Consider the following 21,802-nt stretch of genomic DNA (forward strand, 5'->3'; position numbering starts at 1 on the left):
GTTCATTTTAATACAGCTGGCCTGACCACAGAGGAATCCGCGGACTCTCCAGACTTGGCAGCATCGTGCTGCCTGTGGAGGAGAAAGTGGCGCTCTCTCAGGTAAGGGCTTTTACTGGGGCCTGGGACTTGGGCCAGACATGTAGGCAGAATACTTTAGGGCTTGCTTTTCCTGAGGAGAGAGCAGTAGAGGGACCTTGTGTACCAGGTCCCAGGTGGCTAAGAGCTCTGCTGATCTGCTAATGTGTAGACCAGTCTGGAGTGTAGAAGCAATTCTACCATCACCGAGAGTATTGGCTAGGAAACCCAGCCCTGCAACCAGGAGCAAGGACACCCGTTCTTCTCTGTTGTTTCTGGTGCTGAATTGAACCCAGGACCTCGCCTCTGCTAGGCAAATGCTCCACCGCTAAGGACATTCCCAGTTCTGTGATGGCTGCTTAGGCCTGTGTGGTTCCTTAGGCTGGATGATGGCTCTCCTCACTAAGTCACTTTCCCGCATCCCTGACGATATATCCTCCACTCTGTTCTCCAAAAACTCCTTGAACTTCGACTTCCTCTGAGCACCGGGTGAGTCCTAGAAAACGGTAGACTCTCCAGACCTCCACTTCCCCTTTCTTCTGCTCTGTGGGCCCAGCCTAACACCACAGGTTCTTTAGGATTGGGGAATGGTCCTGACTCGTTAGCCTAAAGGTGCCTGGTCAAGACCATCTTGCCATGCTCACAGTGCCAGGCTGGGCTCCGCGGAAGAAGAAAGAGATTACCTAGAACTACCGTTTGGAATGGAGTCACGCTCGGGGGTCTTTGGCTGCCACCGACACACTATGTGGATCTTGTTTGCTTGTTTGTTTGAGGAAACATGTCATGTAGGCCAGGCTGGCCTCCAGCCTGATGCATGGCTGAGAATGAGGTTGATCCTCCTGCTTCCACATTTCAAGTGCTGGAATTGCAGGCCTGTAATTACACGTCTAGATATCACAGGGCTAGCACTTTCCCCTGAGCGACGTCTTTAACCATCCATGTGGCTCTTTTTTGGGGTTTTTTTTTAGGGGGGGGTGGTTTGAGACAGGGTTTCTCTGTAGCTTTGGAGCCCGTCCTGGACTAGCTCTATAGACAAGGCTGGCCTCGAACTCACAGAGATCCACCTGCCTCTGCCTCCCGAGTGCTGAGAGGTGTGCGCCACCACCGCCCGGCCCATGTGGCTCTTAACAACACTTCCAATCAAGTTTTTCTGAACATAGTCCTTTGGACCGTGGCCACGTGTCCACAAAGAGGATCAAGGTCACAGTCCAGGCCTCCAGCTCCAGTCTGTCTGTCTCCCCTGTCCCCACTGCCAGTTCACCTGGGTTCCCAGCATACCTGGCCAAGCTGCCCATTTTGAAAGAAATTGCCAAGAAAAACAAGCAAGCATAATATACAGTCCCCGCCCCATGCCATACAGAGATATGAGGGAGAGGAACAGGAAATACGGAGGCTGCTACAAAAGATTTGATAGCTTATGTTAACCATAAAGAGGGCTAAATCCTCTTTTGGATTTTTAATTAAGGATTCCTTCATTATCTCGTTACTATCTCTTTTTTTCTGTGTAGTGCTGGGATTGAACTCAGGGCCACCACATATTAAACTTACACTTTACCTTTGAAGACCTGCTAGTTGCTGAGGAACTGAGTCCATTTGAGATTCAACAGGACCAGGGGACCCTAGGCGATACTGAGAAGAATCCTTTGCTGCGCTTCTCTGAAGGCTTTATTCCACGATAGTTCAGGGTTCATAAGCAGGCCCAGAAAAACAATGAAAAACCTACATCTCTCATCTCTTTCCCCAGATGTGCTCAGGATACAGATGGTGCCAAAGTGGGCTGTTTGCACAATGCCCTTGAGTGCCCTACACTGTATCCCTCCCAGGGGAGTAAACAAGGTTCTGTGGGAACTGAGTCCACACAGCAGGACCCTGTAGGAAAGAGCAGGCTACTCTTTGCCCACCCAAGACACATCTCCAGCCTGACTCTTCTTTTTCCCAGTTGTTATTTTGTTTGTTTGTTTCTGAGACAGGATCTCCCTATGTAGCCCTAGCTGACCTAGAATTCACTGTGTGAACCAGGCTGGCTTCACACTGCTGGATTAAATCCTCTGCTGGGATTAAAGGTGTGTACCACCATACCTGACTTCTTTTGTTGCTTAAAAAATGTTAGTAATTGTTGAAAATGTTAAGAAAGAAGAATATTCAGTGTTCAATAAGGTCTTCCCCTATTTTCTGTCCTAATAGTCCATTTATCCTCTCCACAGGCAACCACTGATCAGAATTTCTTTCTAAAACATTCTACATATATAAGTATCTACTTAGATTTAATCTCCTTTTTATTCAACACAAATGCTGAATATGTTTCTTTATGTATTGATTCCACTTGCCGTGTCTCAGGCTTATTTCACTTTTGAATACGCTTATTTTACATTTGAATATGTAGATGTGTCTCATCCTATTTAGTGGCTGTGTGGCACTCTATTGTGGATATACTGTGGTTCGCTAAAGGTTCCACTGATGGATCAACTAGGTTGTTTCAGGTCTGTCATAAACAGGGCTGTAATAAGCATCTCTGTCAAACTTCTAACACGTGAGTGGGGTTGCCAGAGAGACTCCTAAAGGTAGGGGATGTCTCTCAGGGGTAGAATGCTTGTCTATATGTTCAGGCCTTGGCTTCTATCCCCAGCTAAAAAGGAAAAGATAAACTCCCAAAAGGAGAATTGCTGAATCAAAGGTTGCATTTAGCTTCAGTGACTCTCCACCTATCCTTAAGAAAGCAGGAGTCATTTTAAGCTTTTGTCGAGGTTATGAGTGGATGGTCCCACCCTTGCCAACACCATTATGAGTGGGTTTGCCCTCATCCGGGTTAACACTCGTGTCTACCACCACATGTTTCCAGGCTTTTGATCTCCATGTGATTTTGCTTTTTTCCCATTAAAATAGTCATACATGTGCAATGTATCAGCCAAGTGTGGTGGCACACACCTTTAATCCCAGCACTCAGGAAGCAGAGGCAGGTGGATCTCTGTGAGTTCCAGGCCAGCCTGAGCTACAGAGTGAGACCTTGTCTCATGTGCCCCCCCCCCCAATTCATTACATATCAGACAGTAGGTTAGAAATATCAATGTAGAAATGAAGCAGACAGATCCTGACTGTCACCCTCATAGTCTTTTTATTTGTTTTACTTATTGTTATTTTGTACATGTGTGTGATGTGGGTGGGTGTGCATGCCACAGTGTATGTGTGGTCAGAGGACACCTTTGCGGAATCTCATGCAAAATAAATAAAATGTAAAAAAAAAAGAAAAGAAATCCACAATACGATAAGCTTCAGGGCTCTCTATTTGACACCCATGTGGAGATGCCAAGTAGCTGTGAAATATGTGAGGCTGGTCTTTGAGGTGCAGAACACATTCAGTGTGAGAATAAGGAGGAGTTTGTCAGCATGCCTAGGCGGAGGGTTGGACGCTGTCCACAGGCCCACGCAGGTGAAACCGCAGCTTATGCTTAGGGAGTTGGTGCTGAGCTCCCAGGTGAGCTCAAAGCCAAGGAGGACGCAGAGTGCATGCTGCTGCAGAGGGGAAGGAAGAGGCCCCCTGGGACCTGCTGGAGCTCATGTGACAACCACACTTGCTGCAAAGCAACAGGTGCTGAGTGGCCGAGTTTAAAATGGTCTTCCTACCTCTGCGAGAAGAAATTCAGGGAAGTAAGTTTGAGATGATTTCAACTATCCAAACAAGAAAGATGCTGAGCCCATAATCCCAGAGACTGAGGCTGGGTTGGGGGGGGGGTGTCACAAGTTCAAGGCTAGCTGGGCATGGTGAATGTCTGTGGAATGTGGAAGCAGGAGGATAAGGAAGTCAAGACCATCTTTGGCTACATGGCAAGTTCAAGGCCAGCCTAGGTAACAAGAGACTGGCTCTCCAAAAAGGAGGAGGAGGAAGAAAAGGGAAGTTGGGGACCAGCCTGGATATGTAGCAAGACCAGTCAGTCTCAGTAGATAGATGATAGATAGATAGATAGATAGATAGATAGATAGATAGATAGATAGATAGACAAAAACTGGAAGGCACAAAGGTGAGGGAAGTAGAGGATGAGATCTGAGAAATGTCTGTGGGACAGAAAGTTTTGGGGACAGATTCCATCCCAGGGGCTGAGGGAAGAAGCAGCAAGGGTGAGCCCTGGGTGTGGCGGTGTGGGTCAGGACAGTGGTGTGGGTGCTGGAGCGGTGTGGGTCCCGGGAGCGGTGTGGGTGCTGGAGCGGTGTGGGTCCCGGGAGCGGTGTGGGTGCCGGGAGCGGTGTGGGTGCCGGGAGCGGTGTGGGTGCCGGGAGCGGTGTGGGTCAGGACAGCGGTGTGGGTCAGGACAGCGGTGTGGGTCAGGACAGCGGTGTGGGTCAGGACAGCGGTGTGGGTCAGGACAGCGGTGTGGGTCAGGACAGCGGTGTGGGTCAGGACAGCGGTGTGGGTCAGGACAGCGGTGTGGGTCAGGACAGCGGTGTGGGTCAGGACAGCGGTGTGGGTCAGGACAGTGGTGTGGGTCAGGACAGCGGTGTGGGTCAGGACAGCGGTGTGGGTGCCGACAGCGGTGTGGGTGCCGGGAGCGGTGTGGGTCAGGACAGCGGTGTGGGTCAGGACAGTGGTGTGGGTCAGGACAGCGGTGTGGGTCAGGACAGTGGTGTGGGTCAGGACAGTGGTGTGGGTCAGGACAGTGGTGTGGGTGCCGGGAGCGGTGTGGGTCCCGGGAGCGGTGTGGGTGCAGTGGTGTCTTGCAAGCGGAACACCGGGACAGAGCCGAGCAGATGCACACGTAGTACCGCAGCGCTTGTGCTGAGCCCTGCTCTCGGTCTCTGAACTACAAATGCTGGTGGAGCCGCCACCGCGTCTGGAAATCCGGTGTGCTCCTGAAGCGTTCAGGCTTGCGGTACTGGGGCTCTCAGTGTTGGACCTCGGGGGTAGGTAAGACCACGGGTGCAGGTGTCCGTGCGTGGAGGGAAAGGAAACCGCAGGAAGGAGTCTGATCTCTCCTTGTCACCCGCTTCTGGTTCTGCCTCCATGAGGTATCTTGGTTCATCCACTGTCTCTAACTCCGCTGTGATGACCCCTATCTTCCCCCATCACACGGCTCTGTCTTCTGGGAGTTGGTCTTAATTACTTTAATTACTTTTCCCTCTCATACTTTGGTCCCCTTTAGCACACTTTTTATATTACAATTGAGTGTTTTTGTCTTTATTTTAAGATAAAGTTTCTTTCTCTCTTTCTTTTTGTTTTTTTGTTTGTTTGTTTGTTTGGTTGGTTGGTTTTTTTTTTTTTTTTTTTTTTTTTTTTTTTTTTTCCTCCGAGACAGGGTTTCTCTGTGTCGTTTTGGTGGCTGTCCTGGATCTCACTCTGTAGACCAGGCTGGCCTCGAATACTCAGAGATCTGCCTGACTCTGCCTCCTGAGTGCTGCTGGGATTAAAGGTGTGCGCCACCGATGCCTGGCTTAAGATAAAGTTTTGTGCAGCCCAGGCTAGCCTCAAACTCACTGTTTCTGAGACTGGCCTTGAATGCCTGATCTTTTTGCCTCTGGTTCCTGAATGCTGGGCTAACAAGTGTGTGCCGTGAGCCACCAAAGTCGGCTCTAGAGATCTAGAGTACCTTTTTTTTTCTTTTGAGACAGGGTTTCTCTGTGTAGCTTTGGAGCCTGTCCTGGGATTCGCTCTGTAGACAACGCTAGCCTCGAATTCACAGAGAATCCGCTTGCCTCTGCCTCCCATTTTTCTTTAAGACAAGAATTTTACTATATAAGCTCAGGCTGGCCTCAAACTCAAAATCTTCCTGCCCTAGCTTCCCAGAATCTGTGCACACCTAGATGTCTTTTTTTTTTTTTTTTTTTTTCTATTTTGGTTTTTTGGAGACAGGGTTTCTCTGCGAGGCCTTGGCTGTCCTGGAACTAGCTCTGTAGACCAGGACGGCCTTGAACTCACAGAGATCCACCTCCCCAGCGCTGGGATTAAAGGTATATGCACCACCGCCCAGCCTCACACCTTTTTTAAATGGGAAACTGGGCTGGACCATCTCAAGAGGTGAAACACTTGCTGACCCCCAGCATCCTTGGGAAAAGCGAGGGTGGCCAGGCACATTGGCTCACACTTAACAGGGGAAGCAGGGAGATTCCCAAGAGTTCAAGGCCAGCCTGGTCTACATAGGGAGTTCTTGGCCCACCAGAAATACATACAAAAACTGTCTCAAACAAAACAAAAAAGTCAAGTGTGGTGGCAAACACATGTAATCCTAGTGCTGAGGAGGCAGAGGCAGGAGGATCCCCGGGCTCACAGTCAGCCAGTCTAGCCTAATCAGTGACCCTGTCCCAGAAGATAAGACAGAGTGACTGGAGAAGGCCCAACGATACTGACCTCTGAACTCAACAGTCACATGTACCTGTACATAGATATATATGTCCTTGTACATATGTATGCATACAAACAAACATACCTCTCTCTGACACACACACACACACACACACACACACACACACACCCCACAAAATTTTAAAAAGCACACCTTAGGTTACTTTTTCTAAAGATTTATTTATTATGTATACAGTGTTCTGCCTATATGCCAGAAGAGGGCACCAGATCTCACTATAGACAGTTGTGAGCCACCATGTGGGTGCTGGGAATAGGACTCAGGACCTCTGGAAGAGCAGCCAGCGCTCTTAACCGCTGAGCCATCTCTCCAGCCCCTTTTTTCTTAAGATAGAATCACATATAGCCCAGACTTGCCTGAAGCTCACGGTATAGTTGAAGATGACCTTGAACTCTTGATTTCCTGCTTCCACCTCCCAAATTCTGGGACTACAGACATGCCCAGCTTTATTTTCCTTTTAAAAAAAAAAGGGGGGGAAAATCTCTATTGGAGGCTGGAGAGGTGGCTTTGCTCTTCCACAGGACCCCCGTGGTGGCTCACAGCCACCTGTAACTCCAGTTCCAGAGAATCAGAAGATAGGGTCCTATCTTCTGAACTCTTTGGTCACCAGGCAGGCAAGGGGCACTTACTTACATGCATGGAGGCGAAACACGTATATGAAAATAAAATAAATTCAGTAGACCCCTCGTTGACTTTATGGTAACCTGGGGTCCCCACCATGGCTTGTTAGTAGGCTTGAGCCACAGACTAGTAATCTAGCCTCTTCTCCAGCTCCAGCCAGAGCTCCAGGCACCGCCCAAGAAGCCACCCTTGCCTCTGCTTGTACTGGTCTTCCTTCGGTCTGCACCTTGGCCTTATGGACCTTCCTGAGTGCCTGAGTGTATTCATCAGCACAGGAATCAGCTCAAACTGCACAAGGAAACCGTCCTTGGAATCCTCATACTCATTTCCCTATTATACACTCAAAAATCTCATGTTAATTCTCTTTCTCGGTGAAAAAAAGAGAGGCTTGATGATACCTGGAACATTCTCTAACTCATTTCTCACTATAACCCCAGCATCTAGCCGTCTAGAGTTGCTCCGTAAATATTTGTTAATGGATGAAGGTGGGAAATGAGAGAAAGACGATGGAGGAGAGGGAAGTGCCCTAGCATACGGAAGGGACCAGCCTCGGCAGAAGCGGTTTGCAGAGGTCCCTAGCAAAAGCAGCCTAGCCTTGACATGGCTCTTTTAGGAAAAGGACACAGAAGGCAGTGTAGAGGAGTGGTGGGGACAGGGTGGGCTGGGGGGGGCGGAGCTGGAGGCCGAGAGGAGGGGGAGGCTCAGCTGCAATAGTCCTGACCCCAGGTAGTGAGAGCCTGAAATCAGTGGTGCCAGTCAAAAGGGGTGGGGGGCGGCGGCTCCAGAGCAACTCTGATGATAGACGCGGTGCGCTCGGGAGAGGGCGCGGTCAAGTTTGACTGAGAGAGTTCCTGCTTGGGAGACAGGGTGGGTGGAGACACCTGCGGTGGACGCAGTTACCATTCTTTTTCCTTGTTTCCACTTTCTATTTGGCAAAACACACATAAAATAAAATGTACTCTTTTAACTATTTTTGAATGTACAAGCCCAGAGGCAACCACATGCCCCATCCATCTCCAGCACTTACACATCGTCTCAAATGGAAGCAAATTAAGCGTTTCCCCCCCCTCCCAACCCCAGGCAACCACTCTTCATTCTACTATCTGAGTCTAGGAGTTGCACTCCTTTGGGTGTCTGGAATATGTGGGAGCACAGAGTGCTTGTTTGTTTGTACCTGGTAATATCCCACTTAAAATCACGCCCACAAATCCTCTTCAGGCTCCGGCATGTCACCCAGCTTCCTTTATTAAATACACACACACACACACACACACACACGTGTGTGTGTGTGTGTGTGTGTGTGTATATGTATATATACATATATATACACATATACACACATATGTGTGTGTATGTATATATTTTTAATTGTGCATATATGTGTGCATCTGTGTGAATTTACACCACATGTGTGTGGGCGGGAGCGGGTGCCTTCAGAGGCCAGAAGATGCCTCATCTGGAGCTGGAGCTGCAGTAGGTTTTAACCATCCCCGCCCTCCATGTGGGTGCTGGGAACTGAACTCCTGGCTCTCTGGAAGAGCAGCCAGCGCTCTTTCTTAACTCATCTCCCCAGGCCCCACGTTGCCTTTCTTAAGGCCGAATGACAGTGTTGTACGGTACAGCGCACTTTATTTGTCCGTTCATCTACTGGGGACACAGGGTTGGTCCTCCTTTTCACCGTTACAGGGTAGGACTCCTCAGCTAGCACACAGGCTCTTTCCTTTGAACACCTGTTTTCAAATGTGATGTTGAGTGTTTAGCAGGGAAGCTGCTGGATTATCTAACAATTCTATGGTTATCTTTTTGTTGTTGTTGTTTAATTATTTTTATTTCATGTGCATTGATGCTTTGCCTGTATTCATGAGAATGTTGGATCCCCTTGAACTGGAGTCACAGACAGTTGTGAGCTGCCATGTGGGTGCTGGGAATTGAACCTAGGTCCTCTGGAAAAGAAGACAGTGCTCTCAACCACTGGGCCATCTCTACAGACCCATTGCTTTGGTTTTTTTGAGACAGGGTTTCTCTGTGTAGCCTTGGCTGTTATGGAACTCCCTCTGTAGACCAGGCTGGCCTCGAACTCACAGAGCTCCGCCTGCCTCTGCCTCCTGAACTCTGGGATTAAAGGCGTGTGCCACCACCGCTTCTAACCAGCATTGTTATTTACTTAAACCTTTAAGGCTTGCCCTTAATCTAAATACAGTTTTCCAGACTAAGAGCAATGTGGAAACAGCCAAGATTCTGACATGGTGACCTAAGGGTTGTGCCTCATGGGATTTTTAACAGTGTGGTAATGGAATACATTTGAATCCCTAACACATTTCTAGCCTTTCTGAGACAAGTCAACTGAGCCACTCTGGTTTCTAAGTTGGAGTATTTTCTCCACAACATCAACTAAAGAAGGCCAATAAATGATGAGCCACAACAGTTCAGGGTTTTGCCACCATCTGGGGGGAAATGCATCCCATCCCCCTGGTGCCTCGAGCAGGGTCTGGGCAGAGGCTTTCTCTTCTCTTCGTGTGCATCCTGTTCCTCAGGACAGATCCCTGCTCTTCTCAGGTCTGCACACTTGAAAGAGCTCCTCACTCCCCCGCCCCAGAGAATTCCACACACAGGCTCCTACTACACTGAATTTCCTGAGCCTCCAGAAGGACCGGGATTTGATTAAAGGCCTTGTGTGTTCTTCGCCTTTATAGGCCTTCTTTCCTATGGATTCTCGGATGCTACGGAGTGTGAAGCATCGCTAAGGTATTGTACAGTCTCTATGTCTGCAGAGTTTGGCTCCAGTGTCAACACAAAAATATAGCTCTCCATCAAAGAGAGTAAGACACAGTTTATCTTGGATACAACTACAAGCAACTATGACCCAGAAATGCGGATCTGGGTTACTCCTCTACCATGTTCCAATATAGTAACAGTTTTATGGAGATTTTATAGATAGTTACAGAACAAGAGAAAGGCAACATCAAGACACTTAAAATTGTTACATTCATTTAGTGCACCTGAGTGTGTGTGGGGTCAGAGAAGAGTTTGTGGGAGTCTGTCTTCTGCTTTGTGGGTGGGCCAGCACTGCGAGCATGTCCCTGGGCTGGCGGTCAACATCTTTACCTGATGAGCATCTCACAGGCCTCAGGGTGCTTTTCAAATCCATGTGTGGGACCAGGAGAAAAGGGAAGGAAATCTCTGTTACAGATTTTAGATGTTACCTTGGCTCTGGGGGTTGGTGGAAGCTGAGTCTGTTAAGGTAATATGTCCCAAAAGTTTTACATGACAGGCAGAAGGATGTAACGCCAGATACAGAGGTAGACAAATATTGGCTATTAAGGGGACTAAAGACAGTCCAAGAGAATTTGCCTGTGGATCTGCCCCACGCCAACTCTCCATAATCACAAAATTATGTTAATCAGCCATGCAGAATCTTTAACATGCGTGTGGCTTTCACTGGGAACATCAGTTCAGACCAGTATGTTCTTTACCACAAGGCTTTGCTTTGTACTTCACTTGCTGGGTTTCTTCGTATGTGGATAATATATGAACTCTTTGGTGCTATGTTTTCATTCCCTCACTATTGTGTGTGTGGCTGTGAGGTTCTCATTAGTGGCCTTTATTTCTTTGAGAAGGTTCTCTTCCATTTCTAGGTTATTGAGAATTTTATCATGAAAAGGGTTTCCCCCCTTGTGTGTTATTTTGTTATTATTATTATTATTATTATTATTATTATTATTATTATTGTATGTGTATGAGTGTTTTGTCTGCAGGTACGTCTGTGTACTACATGCATGCAGTGCCCTTAGATGCCAGAAGAGGGCATCAGGTCCCTGAACCGAGAGTCAAAGGGTTTCTCTGTGTAGCTTTGTGCCTTTCCTGGATCTCACTCTGTAGACCAGGCTGGTCTCTGCCTCCCGAGTGCTGGGGATTAAAGGCATGCGCCACCACCGCCCGGCCGAGTCAAAGATCTTGTAAGCCACTGTTGGGGTGCTGGGAACTGAACCTGGGTCATCTGGAATAGCAGTCAGTGCTTTTAACCTCTGAGCTGCCTCTCCAGATCCTTATAAAGGCCTTTCTTTTCCTTCATCAATTTTTATTATTTTTTAAAATGTTATGTGTTTTGCCTGCGTGCATGTATGTGTACCATGTGTGTGCCTGCTGACCATGGAATTCAGAAAAGAATGTTGGATCCCCTGGAGCTGGAGTTACAGATGGTTCTTAGCCATCGTGCAGATGCCGGGAACCACATCCAGGTCCTCTGAGCCACCTCTCCAGTCCCTCACTAATTTTTTAACAGTCTTGTCACATAGCTCTGCCTGGCTTGGAACTGGTTTTGTAGCCTGGGCTGGTCTTGAACTTGTGATGATTTTTCTGCCTCTGCCTGAGTGCTGGGCTTACAGCATGAACCACCAGGCTTGACCACCACCACTACAATGACTACTACTACAGCTTTTCTTCTTCTTCTTCTTCTTTTTTTTTTTTTTTTTGGTGTGGTTTGGTTTTCTGAGACACTCTGACCTCAAAATCAAATCTGTAGCTAAAGCTGGCCTTGAACACCTGACCCTCCAACCAGCAGCTCCTGATGCTGATGCTGGCAGGGGTTACAGGTTTGTGCCACCACATCTACATCCAGCAAAGACTTTTTTCATTAACTGAAATGACTGTTTCTTCTCCTTCATTCTAGTAATCTGCTGTATTGCATGTGTTGAATTTTGTTATTGTTGTTGCTGTTTTTGAGACAGGATCTCATGATGTAGCCTTGATGGCCTAGAACTCACTAGGTAGACCAGGCTGGCCTCGAACTCACAGAGATCAGCCTGGCTCTGCCTCTCAATTGCTAGGATTAAAGGAGTGTGTCATGCCATGGTTTGCAATCTCTTTAATACGCTGCTTTGTTTGTTTCCTAGTATTTTGCTGAGATTTTTTTGCATATATACTCTCTCCCCTATCCCTCCCTCCCTCCATGTGTGTGAATGTGGGGGCTGTATGCCAGCAAGCCCATCTTTGGTTCTTTCTATAACTTTTAATTAATTAATTAAAGTTAATTAATTAATTAATGAGAAAGGGTCTCATATTCCAGACTCTTCTTGATATATAGCTGAGGATGACCTTAAACACCTGGTCCTAGACTGGGCATGGTAACACATGTCTTTAATCCCAGCACTCGGGAGGCAGAGGCAGGCAGATCTCTTGAGTTTGAGGCCAGCCTGGTTAATAGTGAGTTCTAGGACAGCCAGAGCTATATAGTGAAACCCTGTCTCAAAACAAACACCATCCAAAACTCTTGATCTTCTTGCTTCCAACTCAAGCGCTGGGATTACAGGGTTGTGCCCCGTGTCCAGATTCTGTGGTGCTATGATTTCCTTCTCCCAACTGGAGTACGTTCCCAGCCTCCTCAGTGACTGAGACGCTGTTCTTCTGGTTTCTTTCACTTCTTTGTCCATGATTTCCTTTATTTCTTCAAGGACATGAGTAGTTGATTTTAAGGTTTTCTTTGGTAAACCCAGAGCCCCAAATCCTGTGCTTCCTCGGGTACTTTTATTGGTGTGAATGCAATGTTTTACTAGTTCTTCGTATGTTTCACTGAAAACAGGAAAATGGGGTTACTTCTTTTTTTGTTGTTGTTCTTTTTTTTTTGAGACGGGTTTTCTCTGTGTAACCCTGGCTGTCCTGGATCTCGCTCTGTTGACCAGGCTGGCCTCCAAGATCCACCTGCCTCTGCCTCCTGGGTGCTGGGATTAAAGGCCTGCGCCACCACCACAAGACACTGTACACATAAAACAAAAGCAAAAGTTTTGACAAAGGACATCCTTCCCCGTTTTTCTTTTGGTGTGTCAATTCTTTGTCTCAGCTATGATCTCCCCCACCCCCACCCCCGGTGGTCATGGCTGCTTCCCTTAGCTTACAATATATTCCTTCATTTGTTTAGATTTATTTATTTATTATGTACACAGTGTTCTGTCTGCATGTTTGCCCGCACACCAGAATAGGGCATCAGATCTCCTTATAGATAGTTATGAGGCACCAGGTGGGTACGGGGAATTGAACTCAGGACCTCTGGAAGGGCAGCCAGTGCTCTCAACCTTGGAGCCATCCCTCCAGCCTGCATACGATGTTTTCTAAGAACACCCATCTCCAGCTGTTCTCCTTCCCTGAAAAGACTGAGTTAGGTAAGACAAAGGCAGTCAGCCAGATAAGGGGCAGCTGTCTGAAATGCCAGCACCTGGGAGGAGGAGGCAGGAGGATCAGGAATTTTAGGTCATCTTCATCTACACAGTGAGCTAAAGGCAGGCTTGGACTACATTGAGAGATCCTGTCTCAATGAAAGAAAACGTAACTAGGCAGCCTGAGGGCAGAGTCTGGCAGACCTCTGTGAGTTCGAGGCCGGCCTGGTCTGTCTAGCAAGTTCCAAGCAACCAGAGCTACACAGTGAGACCTTGTCTCGAAAAGCAAACTATTCTCTCTGCGTGTCAGCCCCGCCTGACTTGCTATTGGTCATTTAGCTCCTTATTAGACCATCAAGTGTTTTAGACAGGCAAATTAACACAGCTTCACAGGGTCAAATAAATGCAACATAAAAGAATGTAACATCTTTGCATCATTAAACAAATGTTTCACAGCATAAACAAATGTAATACATCTTAAACTAATATTCCATAACAATCACCTTTCTGTTTCTTTCTCCTGCGTTAGGAAGTTTTTGCTGCAGACTTCTAGAGCTCTGATGTATTGATTCTTAGAGTTTTCTATGCAGAGCTGGGGAGAAAGGCTGTAGAGGGTTCCCACTCTGCCCTTTACAGTGTCATACCGTCAGCTCTGTTCTAAACATTAAGTGTTGACAAGAGGAGGAACACTGAAATCAGAGATCCAGCTATCATGCTCCACCTTGAGACCCCAACATGAGCAATGCATGGCACACAGCAGGCATCCCCAAACTGTCTGTTGAGTGAACGCAGATTTTTCAATAGCTCCTTGAAATATTTTTTCAGATTTATTTTTATTTTATACCTATGAGTGTTTTGCATGCCTGGTATCCATGGAGGCCAGAAAAGAGCTTCAGATCCCTTGGAACTTGAGTTAGAAAAGTTTTGAACCACTGTGTAGGAACCAAATCCAGATCCTCTGCAAGGGCAGCAAGTGCTCTTAACCACTGAGCCGTCCCTCCAGCCAGCCACCCCACTTTCCTTTTGAGACCAGAGTCTCACTATGTAGCCTTGGCTGGCCTGGAACTTACAGGTGAGTGTGAGCTGCCATGTGGGTGCTTGGAACTGAACCCAGGTTCTCTGCAAGAGCCATCTCTCCAGCCCTATTATTTTTAATATTAGATACTAAGATACATTTAGTTATAGGTGTATTTATCCACACATACAATAATTTAATATTGTAATAAAATATACACAAATATTATTACTGTTACATATTTTTAATTGTTTTTAATTATGTGTATGTGGGGGGGGGGGTTGTAGGTGAGGGGCCACAGAGAGCAAAGGTGTCAGATCCCTTATAACTGAAATTACAGTTGTGAGGTGCCTGATGTGGGTGCTGGGAATCAAATTCAGGTCCTCAGGAAGAGCAGTACATGCACTTAAACCCCTGAGCTACCTCTCTAGCCATACTCCCCCACCCCTTTTTGAGACAGGATCTTGCTATGTAGCTCAGGCTTGGCTCTGAACTTGTGCAACCCTCCTGCCTCAGCCTCCAGGATGCTAAGCCTAAAGGCACACACCAACTCACCCAAAACATTGCTTTCACCATTTTAAGTGTACCACCCAGCAGTATTAAGGGTATTCACTTGCTGGTGATTATAGACACTTATTTCCACCACCCATGTTCAAGATATTTCACTGTGCAAAACTAAAACTTCTGTTTCTTCTTTTTTATTTTGAGACAAGGCCTTGGCATATTGCCTTGGCTGGCCTGGAACTTGCTAGGTAGACCAGACTGGCCTCAAAAACACAGACATTCACCTGCCTTTGCCTCTGCCTGGAAAACACATAACTTTGAATCCATTAAACAATAATTCTCTATCTTCTGCTCTCTCCAGTCCCTGGCAGCTATCATTTTCTGTCTCTGAGCTGATCTGCATCTCACGACAGTGAGATAATATGCTGTTTTATTGTGCAAGACATGTTGGACATACATGCAATTGTCTATTATCTTCTGCCTCTCATAACGGTGGAATCATATGCTGTTTTCTAGTGCATCTCACTAGGTTGAATCACTTGTCTTCTGTGTCTCTTATGGGAGGAATCATTCTCTATTGTTTTGTGCATCTTATGTCACTGGAATCATATGCTGTTTTCTTTTCTGATGCTTACACGTACAATCATTTCCTACTGTCTTTGTGACTCATGGAGGTGGGATCATCTGCTGTTTTCTCGTGCATCTCCGTTTGTTGCAATCACATACTACTGCCTTGTGTATTTCATACAGGTGGAACCATACACTATCATCTTATGCAGTTCATGTCCATAGAGTCATAGGCTGTTGTATTGTGAACCTCATAGAGGTGGAGTCATTCCATGTTATCTTTTGCATTTCATATTGGTGGACTAATTCAACATTTTCTGGTGCATCTCATTTTGCTAGAATATGCTATTGTCTTATTTACCTCATATAGGTGGGATGACATGCTATTTTCTTGTGCATCTCAGTTAGCTGGAATCATTAGGTAGTTGTCCGGTGGGAAGGGGCAGCCACTTGGGCAAGATGGTGGCATGTGTGCTAGTCTGGGGCTCTGAGCCAGGATTTGAGGTCGGTTAGCTGGAGGTGGGTGATACCCAACTGACTCTTCTTAGGACATGTTCTCTTGATTCATCTTTTTTCTTCAGATGTTTCATTTGTCCAGTGGTCTCTGGATTCTTTAGTTGGATGCTTTTATTTTCCTGGAAAAATAAAAGCAAAACTTTGCCCCAACCCTAACTCTGGAGGGTTCCTTTTATGACAGGTTATATTTTTCCTGTGGCAAAATGTTTTTTGGCAACAGAAAAGTATTATCTTTCAATTAAAAAAATATTTTGAAAATTTGAAACTAAAAATACCTTAGTATGGTTAGATAAATACACCTATAACTAAATGTCCCTTAGTATATGTGGATAAATAATACACCTATAACTAAATGTCCCTTAGTATGTGTGGATAAGTGCAGCTATAACTAAACATATCTTAGTATGTGTGGATAAGTGCACCTATAACTAAATGTATCTTAGTATGTGTGGATAAATACACCTATAACTAAATGTCCCTTAGTATGTGTGGATAAATACACCTATAATTTCCCTCCCAAACTTCCCTCTCCTCTCTGTTCTCACTATCACCCTTCCCATGAGTCCCTGGATTACACTATTTTGGGTGAGTCAGTTCTACTTCTATTTTGTATGTGTGTTTATGTGCGCACTCTCTCTCTTTCTCGATCTCTCTCTGAATTTCCTGTATCTATATAAAATCCTAGAACCAAACAGATTTATCTTTCTAAGGCTGACTTAATTCACTAAATATGATTATCACTAGCTGTACTTATTTTCCTGCAAATATCATAACTTTGTTTTTTTTCTTTTCTGAATCTTTATTTGGTGTGTGTGTGTGTGTGTGTGTGTGTGTGTGTGTGTGTGTGTGTGCAGGTCCATGTGTGCCGTGGAGCTCAGAGGACAACTTTCAGAAGTCTGTTCTCTCCTTCCAGCATGGGTTCTGGGGATAGCACTCAAGTCATCAAGCTTGTGTTTTGTTTTTTACTACTGAGTCATCTCTCAACAGCAATTTTTGTTCTATGTTTCTTTTGTTTTGTTTTGTATTTCCAGACAAGGTTTTACTGTGTCTCTTTGGAGCCTGTCCAGGAACTTGCGCTGTTGATCAGGCTGGCCTCGGACTCACAGAGATCCGCCTACCTCTGCCTCCCGAGTGCTGGGATTAAAGGCGTGCACCACCCTCAACTGTTTTATCCCCCCCCCCCCCCAGCGCGCCAAACAGGGTTTCTCCGTGTAGTTTTGGTGCCTGCAGGGGCAGGAAGATCAAGAGTTCAAGGCCAGCCTCAAAACAAATTTGAAGTCACCCTGTACTACACAAGACCATGTCTTAAAAGCCCATAAGAACTGGGCTACAGAGTGAGTTCCAGGAAAGGCGCAAAGCTACACAGAGAAACCCTGTCTGAAACAACAATTTAAAAAAAAAAAAAAAGGGACAATCTTATCCCTAGGACATGATTATTGTGGCTTATGCAGAATTATTCATTTTCATTTTGTTTTTTGGATTTAGTTTTAGGGGGATCCTAGGCTGTACTCAACTGACAACTTTAACTCCTGACCCTCCAGCCTCCACCTCGAGTGCTGGGGTTACAGGACGGCACCGCCACACCGGCCCGAGTGAGGATTTGAACCTGAATTCCCGGCTCCGTCTTATGCTGTTTGAGGTAAGACGATCTCCCTCTCCAAAAGGCGTGCAGAGCGAGGTGCGACTCTCCCTGTTGAGCAGACTCGCAAGTCTAGGGCCCTGTGCATTTGGGAGCCACTAAGAGCCAAAGGCCAAGCCAACGTGCAGACCTTAGGCATCTGAGAGGGCAGAGAAGAGCAGAATCAAAATACCACTGGCAGGGCGGAGGAATGGAGCCCCGCCTCCATCCTTCCCAGAGGACCCCAAATCCTTCCCGGAAACTTGGGCGCGGCCGGGCTGTGCGAATGGCACAGGTCGCGGGCAAGCAACAGAAGTGACTTTGGTGAGGTTCCGCCGAAACCCTCCCCGGGAGGGAAACCAGAGGTGTCCACGACGGCTAGCACGGACTCCCTAGCCTGTTCCTGGTTTCCTCACCTCCCCGCGAGTTATTTCCTTTACTTGGCCCCTAGAGCAAATTTCCTTTTGGTTTGGCCTGACCCAGTCCGGGGAGAAGCCCGCAAGAGCCCGCGTGGCCACCGCGCAAGCGCGTCCGGACGGAGTTGGGGAGGGGCCGGAGCGGGTGTACGCCAGCATGGGCCCCGCCCCTCCGCCGCGCCGTCCGTGACGTCACGGGGCGCCGGCCTCCGCCCGGCTGCAAGCGGTGAGAGCTATCGGCGGTCGGACCTGGAGCCGCTGCATCGGGAAGGGATGCGGGGGTCGAGATCCTTCTGGAGGGGGCTTTGGGGAGGACGGGAGGTCGAGATGCACCAGCCGCTGCTGCCCTTCAGACTCTGCCCGCCCTCCTCCTACCCTACCCCTTGCAGAAATGCCGGGACGTGGGGCCGCGCAGGGACCGAGCATATGTGACACCTGCGGTTCTCGGTGGCTTCCATTCTCTCCCACTCTCTCCTCCCACTCCTTATGCTGATCTCCTGCCTTCCAGATGTTTATTTTCATCAGTCTATCGCTTCTTGCCTGGAATAGGGTACTCGGAAGTTGGAGACGGATTTCAAACCTTAGCCCTACCACTTCTGTGTTAAAAGTCCCTGAGCCACAGTATTTCTTCTGCTGGCTTCTTCTGATCTTACGGATCAGTATGACACCAATAAAAAGAAAGGAGGTGGACGTCTGTTGAATTCCTGCATGGTCATGTGTACCGAGCAAACTGCTGCCCCATGGAATCCTCATTACTTGGTGTTCTTAGAACTCCCATTTCACATCTTAACTTCACTTCAGTGAGCAGCAAGAGATTCATTCCTACCTAACTGGTTAGTTTAGCTCCACAGTAGGAACTTTGAACCCAGACGCTTCCGGTCTGGATCCTGGTTGGACTGTTTGGCTGCCAAACTCCTAGCCCCAGATCAACTACTTCCTCTTTTCCAGCTGAGAATTCTTTTCACATCCCCTTTGCAAGTACAGAATGCTGTTCCCTGCTTCTCCCTTGGTTATTTCAGAAACGAAACAGAGCAAGCATTTCTTACATGCTCTAAGGAGATGCCCTTTTTGAGTACAGAATCTTGGATTTTGGTCCTGGCTTTGCCACCTAATGTGTGGCCTTGAGCAAATTCATTGTCTTCTAGCTTTGGCTTGCCTTTGCATAACATGGGTGAGGGCCTTCTGACCTGCAGGCTCTTGTCCAGTTCTCCCTCACTGTCCTCCAGCAGGCACTCCACGGAGGCCCAGACCCCTCTGCTCCCCATGGGCAGCTGCCAGGCAGGGCACAACCTGCATCTCTGCCTGGCTCATCACCCACCTCTGGTCTGTGCCACTTTGATCCTGCTGCTCCTTGGCCTCTCCGGCCTGGGCCTTGGTGGCTTCCTCCTCACCCATACATCTGGCCTACGTAGCCCTGACATTCCCCAGGTAAGTACCCGGGTGCTTGCCCTTCTGGTGTGTGCCTGCCCCCGCGGCTAATCTCACTTCTCTCACTCTCCTTTGCACACAGGATTGGGTTTCCTTCTTGAGGTCTTTTGGCCAGCTGAGCTTGTGCCCCGTGAATGGGACAGTCACGGGGAAGTGGCGAGGGCCTCACGTCGTCGGCTTACTGACTACTTTGAACTTCGGAGATGGTCCAGATAGGAACAAAACCCAAACGTTCCAAACCAAGATCCATGGTAGTCAGATAGGATTGAAAGGTGAGATCTGGGGAGTCTAGGGTCCAGCGTCAGAACACTTAGGGTTGGGCCAGACTGGTGACCGTCGGCACATCTGTGCCTCTTAGTTACTCCTACTGTAATACAACTAGATAGGATAAGATACTTGCAGTGAATGTTGTCCCCAGTATAGGTTCTGTGTTTTGGCTTTGCTGTTCCAGTTCCAAGTTTCTTCAGTTCTGTCCTAGAATGCCCCAGGAGCCTTAGGTTTAAAACCAAATACTCCTCCCCACTATGTGTATGTAGAGAGAGACGGAAACAGAGCTCATGCATGCCTGTTCTGCCTGGGTTACACAGTGAGTTCTGAAACCACCTCACATGCATATATACGACAGCGTTGAAGTATGAGTCACATGCCAACGTGTAGTTCACCCATTTAAAGTATACAAGCAAGTCTGTTTACACAGCTGTGGAGCACCTTGAAATCCATTTATCCATTTTAGAACTTTTTTTTTTTTTTTTTTAATCATGAGTGGATCTGTACCTTGGCTGTACATGTCCCCTTTCCCCCAGGTTCCCAGGACCCCACAAGTCTACTTTCTGTCTCTGGTAGTCTGCCTCTTCTGGACTTTGTTACAACATACAGTCCTTTGTGACTTAAGATTTTTAAGGTTCTTCATGGTGCTGCATACTTTTATCTCTGCATTGGGGAGAACAAGGTGGGCAGGCAGATCTCTACAAATTCTGGGCCAGCCTAATCTACATAGCAAGCTCCAGGCCAGCCAAGGCTACATAATGAGAACCTGTCTCCAAAAAAAAAAAAGGAAGGAAGGAAGAAATTATGCTATTCTTAACACTAGTTTTTGTGTGGACATACATGTTAGTACTATTGAGAGTACAGGCACAGGTGGAATATAGGATAGCTCTGTGGTTAATCTTTTTTTGTTTTGGTTTTTCGAGACAGGGTTTCTCTGTGTAGCTTTGCACCTTTCCTGGAATTCACTCTGTAGCCCAGGCTGGCCTTGAACTCACAGAGATCCGCCTGGCTCTGCCTTCCAAGTGCTGAGATTAAAGGCATGCCCTACCCTACCCACCCCACCCTGTATGCAGGACAGGCTCCAAAACTACACAGAAACTGAAAAAAACAAAAGAACGAGCCCAAGGGTTTCATATATACTATGCATATGCTCTGCCACTGAGCGACGCCCCTACCTCTTAACATACTTGCATTTTCTTAAAGTCCTTTCCTTAGGATTAGTTTCTATCAGTAATATAAATGAATCAAAGGATGTAGGCCTTTTTATTTTCGTTCTCTTTTTAAAGTTCATGTTAATGTATTATTGGTGTAAGGGGGTAGTCAGGACGCCTTTGTGTAGTTAGTTCTCTCCACCTTTACCTGCCTTCTGGGTACCAAAGGCCAGTCCTCAGAATTACAAGGCCAGGACTTTGAGATGCTGAGCCATCTTATCGGCCCCCTTCCTTCTTTCTTTAATACTGTACATTTGCTTTTTTGGTGTTTGTTAGTTTGTGACAGGGTCTCATTTAGCCAAGGTTAGCCTCAAACTCACTGTGTTGCCAGAAATGGCGTTGAACTCGTGATCTGTCTGCCTGCTTGCTTCCACCAGATTGTGGGACCACTCTTTTTTTTTTTTTTTTTTTTGGTTTTTTTCGAGACAGGGTTTCTCTGCGTAGCTTTGCGCCTTTCCTGGAGCTCACTTGGTAGCCCAGGCTGGCCTCGAACTCACAGAGATCCGCCTGGCTCTGCCTCCCGAGTGCTGGGATTAAAGGCGTGCGCCACCACCGCCCAGCTGTGGGACCACTCTTAACCTCTGCTGCTTTGTGGTCCATGGGCGCTTTATCGACTGGGCTGCATCCCCAGCCATAGAGAAATTCAGACCACACAGCTAGACAGAGCAAAGGTAAGCTCGCCAACAGTTTGGTGAGCGTCCTCCTTGCTCATCTACAATGATGATAGAAGTTGGATGACAGCTGATGTCTGTATTCCCAACAGCTGGGAGGTTGAGTAGGAGGATCACCATGAGTTCTAGGCCATCCTTTCTGAAAGCTTTCCTTGGTTGGTATGTTCTTTACTACATCTGGGCTACCTGTACAGTGAGATGACAGTCTAACTCTGTATTTTTTCTGATGAGAATGGCCCCAAAGCTACTTACTTAGTAAGCTGTCATTTGAAATAGGGTGTGAACCTTTCATGGATTTTGGTGCCCAGTGCATAACAGCTTTCTTTAAAAGGAGAAGTTAACTTTTCAATTTTTATTTATTGCAAAAATTTAGTTTTTGGTTTTTTGTTTGCAGT

General features: G+C 47.1%; 1 protein-coding gene across 8 annotated transcripts in view; it reads left to right on the top strand.

Moving 5' to 3' along the window:
• Tmem219 (transmembrane protein 219) overlaps positions 1–21,802 on the top strand; it is a 27,606-nt gene continuing 5,804 nt past the window's right edge. For 2 of the 8 annotated variants that reach the window (XR_003736254.1, XM_028885521.2), the window contains exons 1-2: positions 18,063–19,258; positions 19,341–19,530. Coding sequence is in view for 7 of the 8 variants with exons in the window: in XM_028885521.2 (XP_028741354.1) it covers positions 18,998–19,258; positions 19,341–19,530 (451 nt within the window). In the remaining variant the exon portion in view is untranslated. The other 6 variants (XM_037210554.1, XM_028885522.2, XM_028885525.2 and 3 more) reach the window with 6 other exon arrangements.

This window comes from Peromyscus leucopus, chromosome 1 (genome assembly GCF_004664715.2).
Source record: "Peromyscus leucopus breed LL Stock chromosome 1, UCI_PerLeu_2.1, whole genome shotgun sequence".
Taxonomy (NCBI): Eukaryota; Metazoa; Chordata; class Mammalia; order Rodentia; family Cricetidae; genus Peromyscus; species Peromyscus leucopus.